We start from the raw sequence: 13054 nt of genomic DNA, 5'->3' as shown, positions 1-13054 counted from the left end.
ATAGGATCTATGGGCATTTAGAGAATCATGGTCTGATCATGGCAGATCGTGCCTAACAAGCCTGATAGAGTTCTTTGAGGAGGTGACCAGGCATATAGATGAGGGTAGTGCAGTGGATGTGATCTACATGGATTTTAGTAAGGCATTTGACAAGGTTCCACATGGTGGGCTTATTCAGAAAGTCAGAAGGCATGGGATCCAGGGAAGTATGGCCAGGTGGATTCAGAATTGGCTTGCCTGCAGAAGGCAGAGGGTCATGGTGGAGGGAGTACATTCAGATTGAAGGGTTGTGACTAGTGGTGTCCCACAAGGATCTGTTCTGGGACCTCTACTTTTTTGTGATTTTTATTAACGACCTGGATGTGGGGGTAGAAGGGTGGGTTGGCAAGTTTGCAGATGGCACAAAGGTTGGTGGTGTTGTAGATAGTGTAGAGGATTGTCGAAGATTGCAGAGAGACATTGATAGGATGCAGAAGTGGGCTGATAAGTGGCAGATGGAGTTCAACCTGGAGAAATGTGAGGTGGTACACTTTGGAAGGACAAACTCCAAGGCAGAGTACAAAGTAAATGGCAGGATACTTGGTAGTGTGGAGGAGCAGAGGGATCTGGGGGTACATGTCCACAGATCCCTGAAAGTTGCTTCACAGGTAGATAGGGTAGTTAAGAAAGCTTATGGGGTGTTAGCTTTCATAAGTCGAGGGATAGAGTTTAAGAAATGTGATGTAATGATGCAGCTCTATAAAACTCTAGTTAGGTCACACTTGGTGTCCAGTTCTGGTCGCCTCAGTATAGGAAGGATGTGGAAGCATTGGAAAGGGTACAGAGGAGATTTACCAGGATGCTGCCTGGTTTAGAGAGTATGGATTATGATCAGAGATTAAGGGAGCTAGGGCTTTACTCTTTGGCAAGAAGGAGGATGAGAGGAGACATGATAGAGGTGTACAAGATATTAAGAGGAATAGACAGAGTGGACAGCCTGCGCCTCTTCCCCAGGGCACCACTGCTCAGTACAAGAGGACATGGCTTTAAGGTAAGGGGAGAGAAGTTCAAGGGGGATATTAGAGGAAGATTTTTCACTCAGAGTGGTTGGTGCGTGGATTGCACTGTCTGAATCAGTGGTGGAGGCAGATACACTAGTGAAGTTTAAGAGACTACTAGACAGGTATATGGAGGTATTTAAGGTGGGGGGGGGTTATATGGGAGGCAGGGTTTGAGGGTCGGCACAACATTGTGGGCCGAAGGACCTGTAATGTGCTGTACTATTCTATATTCTATGTTCTAATTGCATATGAGAAGGTGATTTGGTATGAGGATACCCTCATTTAAAATTACAGCCTTATCGCTGACTGCAGACCAAGTAATGACCATTCAAGTTAGGGTGATCACTGTATCTTTGTTATATTATAACAGTGTAGAGCGACCCATCTTGTTGATTATCTACTGCTGCCTGTAATAACTTGCCATTGTTTCTCCAAAAGAGAAGAAAGTGTGTCTATGAATGTTACCCACGTGTTTTGGTTGTGTGTGGACAATATGAGAAATACAGTACACGGCTCCTGGCGGCATCTGCAGCTACAAGACCCTTCTCTTAATTTGCACCACCTCCACTTCCAACACAGCGTGGAAAAACCCTTAGCTTCCTTTTTCCAATGGGATGCCATCCTTGCAAAATCCGCAGGGCAGAATAATTTTCAGAATTGCTTGCAGTATCTGCTGCAGCAATGACACACCCCTTATGCAAGAAGTTTCACCAAGTTGAAGTAGAGCAGCTTTGACATTAACTGGTGCTAGCCCCTTTTACAGAATCAAGCCTCCCACTGAAGTAGCAAGATGATCAGTGTGGGTAATGATGGCTCCACACAGCCATTATATAAATGGGCAGGTATTGCTGCCTCCACAACTTGTACATTGTGATCCTCCACAACTATTTACAGGGGCTTTTTGATTTAACACCTCTTGCCTTTGTCCTCAGCATATTTTGGCCCCTCACTGACAATTCTATTCCTTGTACACTCTCCCAATTTGAATCACATTGGGTGCTACAGTAGCATAGTGGTTAGTGTAATGATTTCATAGTGCAAGAAATCAGGTTTCAGTACTTGCCACTGTCTGTAAGGAGCTCGTACATTCTCCCCGTGTCCACATGAATTTCCTCTGAGTATTCTGGTTTCCTCCCACATTTCAAAGACGTACGAGTTAGTAGGTCAGTAAGTTGTGGGCATGCTCTGGAAGTATGGTGACACTTATTGCCTCCAGCACATCCTCAGACTGTTGGTTGTTGATTCATGTGACATATTTCACTATAAATTTTGATGTATATGTGATAAATTAAGCTAATCTTTATCTTTACAACAGTGGTGTTCCAAGCTAAACTCCATAGTTTCTCCAATGCAAGACCTTATTAGGGAAAGTGTCTCCATTTCAACTATTCAACATTTCAACGTCAGCTATTCTGCTTCCAATTCTCCAATCCATATTTCTGATAACTATAATTTCAGTCTGGCCTCCCACTTCGCACACCAGCCAAATCTGAGCTCATCTAATATCACGCCCATGTGCTACCTTGCATAAGTTTTCAATATGTCATTGATGATTGCTCAGAGTTCCCTGACATCTCAGTTGTGAGACTGTAACCCTTATGTTCATAATCTACTATGCCTTCACCCCTTTCCTAATTACCACCCCCCTGCCTTACAACCTTACAAGAACCTTCTGTTAACTACCACTGCACTCAGTCCCTTTTCTAACTGTTAACTGTAATTGCACCTTTCTCATTCTTCATCTTTGATGGATTCCTTAAAAGGTTTTAACCAAGCTTGGATACGCTTTTCCTAACATGTCCATCATTAGCTCAGTGAACAGTTTTTGTCTGACTAACTTTGAAAACACCATTCATGTTAACTGTACTTTAATTTTATTTGTAGTTCTGCGAATTCATTACTGTTCCATGGATGAGCCATTTGGTCGGCAGGGTTGTGCGAGTACTGATAGATTACGTGGATTACGTTTCCTTCTGTGGGAAATTAATACCTGTACTTGAGAAGCAGAAGGAATGGCCTGAGATCTGCCACATTATGGGTAATTCCATTATTTTCATTCCTTGCTTAGTATACAGAATATGAAGATTTAGAGAAAACACAGTGATGGGGGGATGGGCGGGCAGGGGGAGTAGTTTAGTAAAGTGTGACATTAGAAACAGACGTTTGCAAAAGAGAGTGGCATGTTTAAAATAAATGAAGCATTTTTTCCAGAAACAATTCTTTTTGAAATGGCGCCACCCGAAATAGTTTCTGATACTGACTGGATATTAGTCTTGTCCAGTATTTTCTCCTCCAGTTTAGCCATTTGTGTATTTGTGACTCTTTTTTTTTAAAGTGAATATCTCTCACGTTTGTGGTTATGAGTAATTTTAAGACTCTGGTGGTTTTGTATAATTTTACTGTGGGAATAATAATTCCTTGAGCAAAAAATGAGCTGCTGCAGATCTCAGCTTTGTGGTGTCTCCTGTATCCATAATAGTCCCTTGATTCTGTTCTATATTACTCAAATATTAAATGTATAATTCATTCAGTTACATGCCTACAATAACAAACACAGGAAGTTTATTTTTCCTCAGAGTTATCACTCAACTGTAATATAAATATATTCAGCTCACTGATTCCAAGCTATATCTGAGTCCTGAAGAAAGGTCTCAGCCCTAAACATCGACTATTTATTGATTTCCATGGATGCTGCCTGACCTGCTGCGTTCCTCAAGCATTTTGTGTGTACTAATCTGATTCTCCTTTTGGAGATCCATTGTTAGATAAAAGTAAATAGCAAATTAGGGTCATAAACTTAATATGGCAAATTTATCATTGTGGTAGTAGAATTCCAAACAAATCATGAAAGCACTTCAATAGGCACTTGTGTTTTTGGGGCTTATTCCCCCCTCACTCAACCACTGGTTTGTTCCAAGTTCAGACCCACACTTTAAGATTACTTGCAGAGTGCTGCCACCATGTTTAAAATGCTTGTCATTATATTTTTATTAATACAGTGCCAGAGCGATGGATTTACACCTGCTGCACCAGGTGACCATCAGGCAGTATTGGAGGGAAGTTTTAAAGGTATCCTTTAAAACATTCTGGCAATTTGCTTCCTCCTCCATCCACATCTATGAAATTTTAAAATAAAACTTTGTTCTTTTTGTCTTACGCTTCCACAATCCATACCGTCACCAAAATACATCTTTCTTTCTTTAATATCATTAAAATTATTAGGGACATTTTAGAATCTCTTAGCTCAGCACATGGATGATAGAAAAATAGAGGGCTATGTAGGAAGGAGGGGTAAAATTAATCTTAGTGTATGATAAAAGATCATCACAGCATCACGGGCCAAAATGCCTCTACTGTGCTATAGGGTTCTATGTTTTGTGTTCACTATTTTTTGGCAGTAAAGTGCAGATACAAGGGTAAAATTCCATTCAAAAATAAGAATAATTTACCAAATGGAGAAAGGATGAACAATCTGTAAAACCAATGACTTTTGAAAGACTGGAGTTATTCCCCATCTCACTGCTGACAGTGTATTCATTAACCTTGAGAATTCAAGTCAGAAACTTATCCATTAAACCACTTTTTAAATCACCATTATCAGTGACATTACTTTTATAGTTTAATTTGAATAAACACTCAGTGGCCATTTTATTAGGGAAATCCTATACGTAATAAAATGGCCACTGAGTGTATGTTTTGGTCTTCCGTTGCTTTAGCCCATCCTCTTCAAGCTGTGACATGCTGTGCATTTCAAGATGCTTTGCTGATCTCCTGCATGAGGTTATTTGAGTTACTGTTCCTTCCTGTCAGCTTGAACCAGTCTGGCCATTCTCCTCTGACCTCTCTCATTACAAGATGTTTTTGCCCACAGAAATGCTACTCACTGCATATTTATGTTTTATTGTGCTTTTTTTTTCATCATTCTCTCTATAATCTAGAGACTATTGTGCATGAAAATCAAAGATGATCAGCAGTTTCTGAAATATTGAAACCACCTTGTCTGGCACCAACAGTCATTCCACAGTCAAAGTAATTTAGATCACATTTCTTCCCCTTTCTGATGTTTGATCTGAACAACAACTGGATTTTGACCATGCCTGCATGTTTTTATGTATTTTGTTGTTGCCATATAATTGGCTGCTTAGATGTTTGCATTAACAAGCAGGTATATAGGTGTACCTAATAAAGTGGCCACTGAGTCTATTTTTATCTGGTCAATATCCAATAACATACTTTGAGTCCAGCAGATTACTGTGATGGGTCTGAATTTACAGCAGAACAAAGCTCATGCTTATAACTGTTTCAGACTGCTTTCAAATTATTAGGATGATTAACTCTTCCATGACACATTTGCAGTAGTTAAGGGATGATAGATGTGACATTAGATCCAAATAATTTAGGACAGAGAGCTAGAGAAGCAGTCCCTTTTATGCACGGAGTAGGAGACTGTGGAATCCATTAGCAGAGTTAATGACTGAAGCAGAGACCATTGAGAATGTTGGAAGGGAATAAAAGGCATGTGGTCACGTGACACCTGGGATGGGGATAACAATTGCTGTGAACTAATTGAGCCAGACAGCCACATTCTTTGATGACTGTCTGTGTAACTCATTGTTGTTTCCATTTCTACTGTCATAACAGTGTTTAAATCATTCTGCAGAAGTAAACACTCCCATCATATTATTACCAATTCCAGATGCCCTGCATTTGTCTTACTCTAAAGGCAGCTCTACCTTCATCCTCAGACCGCTGGAGTTTTTGTTTCTGCAAGAATTCTTCAGAGGGGGGCTGCTATTCAATACTTGAGAACTGACAGCTTTTCAGCATAGTAGTTTCTGCCTCCTGTGACAGCCAGGTGACCACAAGTGCTTGCATTTGAACAGGAAACATTGTGGCAGGCTTCCTGGAATTGGACAAAGTTCCTTGATGCGGCCACTTGCTAACCTTAGTCCTGCTGCTGAAGGTCTTTTATCAGCCCACTACTGACTAAGAGAGATCACGCTGCAAAGAGAGAACCCTCTTGTACAAGAATTATCCTGACAATATGTTACTACCCTATCATGTTTTGTGCATTTCCGCCAATCAAATGCAGAAATAAACTTCTAATAAACTGTAGCAAAGTGATTTCAACACCCAAGTAAGCATCTGTTGACCAGCTCATCTCATTGATCTCCCTCAAGCAAACAGGACCACTCAGTACTAATTACAGACTTACTCCAAACATCAATGAAGGAGGTGTAGTACGCTGACTGTCATTTTTATTGAAGTAGCCTTCGATCAACTGTAGCATCAAGGAGACCTGGCAAAACTGAAGTTAACTGGCTGCAAGGGAAAACACTCCAATAGTCCAAAGTTCAAAGTAAATTTGTTATTGAAGTATGCATATGCATCTGATATACTATCTTGAGATTCATTTTCCTGCACACATTTCTTGGAATATGATTATTGAAAGCTAATCATTCCAGCTCCAAAATGTTGTGGCAGAAGTTCCTCAGGGCAGTATACCAAAGCCAACCATTTTTAATTATTTCATCAATGACCCATTCTGTCCCATTATCTAAAGTATGGATGCTTGCTTATCATTGGGCAATAATTACTTCTATTCACTATGAAAATGAAACAGCCTGCATACAGCAATACTTTGATGATATTTAGTCATGGTTTGATAACTGGCAAATAATAATTGCACTTCTCAAATGCTATGCTATGATGTAGTGTTAAAATTGTACAAGGCATTGGTAAGGCCAAATTTGGAGTATTATGTACATTTCTGGTCACCGAATTATAGGAAAGATGTCAACAAAATAGAGAGAGTACAGAGGAGATTTACTAGAATGTTACTTGGGTTTCAGCACCTAAGTTACAGAGAAAGGTTGAACAAGTTAGGTCTTTATTTTTTGGAGCGTAGAAGGTTGAGGGGGGACTTGATAGAGGTATTTAAAATTATGAGGGGGATAGATAAAGTTGACGTGGATAGGCTTTTTCCATTGAGAGTAGGGGAGATTCAAATAAGAGGACATGAGTTGGGAGTTAGGGGGCAAAAGTTTAGGGGTAACACGAGAGGAACTTCTTTACTCAGAGAGTGGTAGCTGGTTGGAACGAGCTTCCAGTAGGTAGAGGTAGGTTCAATATTGTCATTTAAAGTAAAATTGGATAGGTATATAGACAGGAAAGGAATGGAGGGTTATGGGCTGAGTGCAGGTTGGTGGAACTAGGTGAGACTAAGCGTTTGGCATGGACTAAAAGGGCCAAGATGGCCTGTTTCTGTGCTGTAATTGTTATATGGTTATTTCCTATGAAAGTGAGTCTAACCATCAACCCTAGATATTCAATGACATCATCATTCCCAAATGCCATTGACTAAAAAAGCAATTGAACCAGGTGCATTAACCGTGAGGCTACAAAGGCAGGTCAGAGAATGGGTATCTTGTTGAAATAACTCACCTCCTGACACCCCAAAGATATAGCACCATCTACAAGACAGAAACCAGTAATGTGATGGAGCACCCTCCATCTTTCTGCATAGGTATGGCTCCAACAACACTGAACTTCCAGGTGTACACCTATATACCTGCTTGTTAATGCAAACAACCAATCCAAGCAGCTTTCTTGACTGACACCCCATCAAACCCTTGACACATTTATTCTCTCCTCCATGGGCAAATCATGACGGCATTGTTTAGAATCTGCAATATCCACAGCATTTACCTGGCCCATTCGGTCATCACCTCCCAGTACCACTCCCTCTACCACTAAGAAGGACGACAGCAGAAGATGCTTGGGTTCGTGCCCTCCTGCTCTAAGCACCATCATCCTGACTTACAGCATACAATTTTGTCATTCATTGCTGTAGGGTTGAAATTCTGAAATTTTGTACTTGGTAAAATTGTGAAAGTTCCTCCAAATGAAGGCAATTTCTCATTATCATCTGCAGAAGGGCAATGAAAGATGACACAAAGTGATAGCCTTGTCAGTGACTCCCACGTCCTGTAAATGAATTTAAAAGACAAATAAACATCCAAGGTGCATACACCAACCATATCAAATTGAACTGCAAGTCTGGCAGACTTCCCTTCCCCAACCTCCTTTCCTATCATCTCAAGAGTCATTAGGAATTTAATTAGCAACTCAAGCATTGACCTTGCCAAGACACACAACTTCAACATATTGCAGGAACTGAATGCAGAACCAAAGTTAAAACCACTGCTTTGTATTTAAAGGAATTTAAAATCATGTTTGTATCTTTTTACATCTTTTTGGCTGCTCCAAGAGACAAGGAACTGAAAATCTCTCCTCAAATTCGCATTCAAAATTATGCAAAGAGCATCACATTATTATAATACTATGCTAACAGCAAACTTGCCAGGTCAGATTCTGGTCTATGGAATCAGAATCTTGGTCGTATTTTTTCTAGCATATAAAAGTAATGCTGACCTAATTAAAGTCCATACATTTGAAAAACAACGATGAAACGACTTTTGCTTTACTCACAGAAAACCCTCGTCAGTTGAAGCATTTGTGCCGACTGAAAATACGGAAACTTGTGGGGCAAAGACGGCTGCAAGATCCTACATGTTTAGTGTTGCTTCCGCTCCCTCCTATGCTTGTGGATTACCTCTTGTATAAGGAATATGACCTGTATGGAAAAAGTCTTAGTGTACTGTATTAGTGTGTGAACTGTAATCATCATGTATCATAATTGTAGTTGTAGTATCTTATAATTCATATTCTTAAATTGGTCATAAAACCGCTGAATTACCACCTACAGTGAGCCACCAGTTTGCTGAATTGGTCAGCACAGTTAGTGTAACAAGTGACAAGTCTGTAACATTAAGAATTGAGGACTTCTGGTTGAACTATTCTGTAATTACAATATTTGCAAATCACAAAAATGTTAAAAATGCATAGTAACACTCAAAATGTTGGATGAACTCAGCAGGTCATCAGGCAGTATCTGTAGAAAACAATGAACAGTCACCATCTTAGCCCAAAATATCAATTGTTCATTCCTTTTTGTAGATGCTGCCTGACCTGCTGAGCTCCTCCAGCATTTTGTATGTGGGTACTCTGGATTTCCAGCAGCTGTGGAATACCTTGTGTTAGTTAAAAATATATGAGCTTTTCAAACATAAAACTAAACCAAGCAGAAGCCTTTATTCTGAAATAATCTCCTGTATGTCCAACATAATAACTTTTTTCATAAACCCAACTTTGCCATACACAAACCCTTCAAGGTCTGGTGCATATCTATATATTTCTATACAGTTTTCAAAGGCAGCTAATCATGCAGCAGCTCAAGTACTTTTTAGCATATTTATTCCCACTTTGTGTAATGTAATTTCCACCGCTTCTCTGCAGAAGGCAATATTATTCCTGCCGCATAGCAGTTTGTGCTTCTTTAATACCAGCTCCATTTAGATCTTTGATAGTGAGTATTGACACTTTTAAACAGGGTCATGATCAAAATCAATGTGATGAATGTAACTATGGTAAGTTTGCATTCAGTATATTTGTTAACTTTGGAATTAATTCAGGTCCTCTGTATCAGTACAATGAGGCCCTATACTGAGTAGCTGGTAATGATGAATGAATGGTTAATAAATTTCTCCATGCTTGAAAGACATTTCTTAAGCTGATGCAGAAAATAATATTAACTGTTTTCTGCTCCTCTAACAGTAATTGAACCCTATCCACTGGATGAATGAGTTTAAGTAAGCAAGCCAAGTACTTCACTGATGTGTACATTTCAGTGTCAATCTGAAACTATATCACTAGGTATAATTAATTTCTTCATTCAACAGCTCCTGTAATAGCAGGTCAATTATAGTCCAGAAGAAATCAATCTTCACTCAGTTATTTGCATCATGCTGACAGACTAATAGTTTACAGGGATTGGTGATCACTTCTATTCCGGACATTCACATTATTTGATGAAATACTTCAAAATATAAACCTGTTCATTAAAATATACAGGCATGCTTCTGGATTTGAGTTGTTATTGCTTAAAATAAAATGGTTTATTTTATTAAAATAATTAGCATTAAGTACACTGCAATGTTTCCCCATAATTTTAGGTGATTCACATCATTCTTTATGCTGTACTCGAGAAGACTAGTGAGAAAACCTGCTGAAATTAAAGTACTTATGCTATAAGCTATTTGTTTTCTCATTTGTGATTTTATTTCCTTCACTGTTTTCCTCCACTGAGTTGTTACCTTTAACAGCAAATGATCTGATTTGTTGATTTATCTAAGCAATTTACCACATTTTCCTCAGCATATTTTGAATCAAGTCTGTTTAAGCCAAATCAAGCTTTCAACAGAATGTGATTTACAACAAATTGCAAATAATCAGTCACAAAGGAGCTCAACTAAAACTATTGAAGTTTGGGAGAAAGTAAGCAATAAAAAATGTACAAGCCCGGTCTTTTCCTCTGAACCTAGGTATTAAAGTTTGCTGTGCTTTTCAGGTAAAGCTTGATTAAGTGTTGCTTTTACTGAACAATCAACATAGAACACATAACAGTACACCACAGGAACAGGCCCTTCAGCCCACAGTGTTGTGCCAAACTAGCTAAAAAATAAATCCAAAACTAATCCCTCCTTCCTACACAAAGCCAATATCCTATCTTCCTCACATTCATGTAACTATCTAAACATCTCTTAAAAGCCTCTAATGTATCTGCCTCTAACACCATGCCATGATGCATGCATTCCAGGCATCCACCACACTCTGAGTAAAAAGAAACTTAACCCTCACATCCCCTTTGAACCTACTCCTCTCACCTTTATTGCACGCCCACTGGTATTAGACATTGCTACCCTGAGAAACAGATATTCCCTTTCTACTCTATCTATGCCTCTCAAAATCTTATAGACCTCGATCAGATCTCCTCTCTGCCTCCACTGAGTAAGAATGACTTAACGTGTTTTTTTTAAAGCTGCTTTGCTATACCTAACAATCATTGCACATCACAACATGGAAATGGTACAAGATCAGTCACAAGCTGGGCTCAGACTTCATTATAATTTTTATTTCAATAAAATACATATTCTGATTCAGATCGCCTCCTGACACCGCGCCTACTAGCACTTTTGAAATCAAATTTCTCTACTAATATATCCTATCATGCAATTCACACATACAAAATGGGAGAAGTTCCTCCTGGTTTATCCCACTCCATCACTGGAACATTGATGGAACTGTGGTAGAATTGGCATCCCTTCACGGAAATTACATGTGGTGGTGCAACAGTTAACACTGCTGCCTCACAGCTCTAAGGATCAATATTTGATACTTACCTCGGTTGTCTCTGTCAACAGTTTACACATTCAACCTGCATGTTTCCAGGAGGTACCCCAGATTGCTATCACACCTTAAGCACATGATATTAGATTAATTGTCTGCTGTAATTTACTCTTTTGTGTGAATAAGTGGCAAAAAAAACAAGGAGGAATTGTTGGGCATCTAAGGAAAATAAATTGCTGTCAAAGGGAAATAAAGGAAAATAGAACTAATGGGGTTGTTGGGAGATAAAATAGATCAGATGGGCTGAATGGTATTCATCTGTGTCAGAATGATTAAATAAAATACATATATTGTTGTATTACATTAGGTATTCAGAATTCATTCCATTTTTATCATTTATACTGGTACACCCTTCCAATTAGTGTTATCCAATAAATCTCAACCTGATGATCCAAACTTTGCAGGTCCAGCCTCCCAGCTTAAGTTCTGATATGAGGATTGAAATGTCAGCATCCCCTTCTTTAACTGAGCCCCATTATTGTGCTCAAAATGTGACATTAAATGGAAACACTGATGCTGATCAGCTAATGTTAATCAGTAATGGGATCCATTAGGATCCGGCGTTTTGTTAGAGGTTGTATCATTATTGCTTGCTTTACTAAACTTTAAAGCAGAGGGGAATGTCAATATGCTACATTGCTCCCAGCCTGATTCTAATGGTTCTTAAGCATAAAAATGAATTGTAAATGTTTTATAAGCAATGTTTAATTCTTGCATTCACAGGTTTAAATGGCATTTGAAGCAGATACCAGTCAATTTACATATAACTGACATGTATGTATACAATGATTTTGTTCATTATGTTTCTGATGACAATTGCCTGTTTTATTCTAAATTCTGTAATTAATCTAACAATACATACATCTACTAAAATCTACTGTATATTGGTTTTCCAACTGCAACCATGCAAGTTGAAGGAATAAATGGTTGTTTCAAACTCATGAAACTATTCTGCTAAGGCTTGTCCTTCAAAATTAAGGACAAATATATTTTATTGGCATCATCCCTTTTAAGCAGGAGAACCACAGATAATCTTCATCCTATTTATTTATAGCTAGTGGAGTATCCATTACAAAATATTTAGTTCAAAATACCAAAGTACAAAATATCTTGCCATCTTATTCTGTTTGTCCTGTGACAGTTGAACATTGATGACACCAGTATTGTCCTGTTGTCTGGGATACAGTTGACAACAAAATAATCTCAACATTTCCCAGAGCTGTCCAATGAAGTCAAAATATCTGTCCCTCAATTTTGAAATTCCAAATATGCAGCCTTTGGCTATTCCCATGTTGTTGTGTCTTCTGTGCCAAACGGGAAACTATTTTAGTTCCCAGAATCTCTTTTCAATTTTCTTTTGATTTTTTCTAATGAGTGAAAATCCATTTAGATGAAAACTGAGAATTATTCAGCCAGTATATTTGTTCGGTACTTTAAAAAAAGTGGAATAGTTCCCAACTGATGCACACACCCATATCACACACAAATCTTCCCTAGTTAGCCCTGCCATACAAATTTACATTCCCACAGAGGATTTACATATTAAAGAAGCAGCAGGACAACTTGCTTCACTATATTTATTTATCCAGTTCACTTAGTTTGTTTCTATTTCTGAGCAGGAATTTCCATGATAAATTCTCTTGTACACAGATTCACAGCATTTCAATGAAAAATTAGTGGTTAAAGGCTAGGGCTTTGTTGCCTGC

General features: G+C 38.7%; 1 protein-coding gene across 13 annotated transcripts in view; it reads left to right on the top strand.

Annotated features, from left to right (window-relative positions):
• asb15b (ankyrin repeat and SOCS box containing 15b) overlaps nucleotides 1-12105 on the top strand; it is a 94798-nt gene extending 82693 nt beyond the window's left edge. For all 13 annotated transcript variants that reach the window (XM_059977907.1, XM_059977909.1, XM_059977911.1 and 10 more), the window contains 2 exons: nucleotides 2925-3078; nucleotides 8534-12105. In XM_059977907.1, coding sequence (XP_059833890.1) covers nucleotides 2925-3078; nucleotides 8534-8709 — 330 coding nt within the window. In that variant the 3' untranslated portion in view covers nucleotides 8710-12105. The remainder of the gene's footprint in view (nucleotides 1-2924; nucleotides 3079-8533) is intronic.
• Nucleotides 12106-13054: the final 949 nt, after the last annotated feature.

This window comes from Hypanus sabinus, chromosome 8 (assembly GCF_030144855.1).
Source record: "Hypanus sabinus isolate sHypSab1 chromosome 8, sHypSab1.hap1, whole genome shotgun sequence".
Taxonomy (NCBI): Eukaryota; Metazoa; Chordata; class Chondrichthyes; order Myliobatiformes; family Dasyatidae; genus Hypanus; species Hypanus sabinus.
Note: the sequence above shows the minus strand (reverse complement) of the source record. Positions and strands in the feature narration are given on the sequence as shown.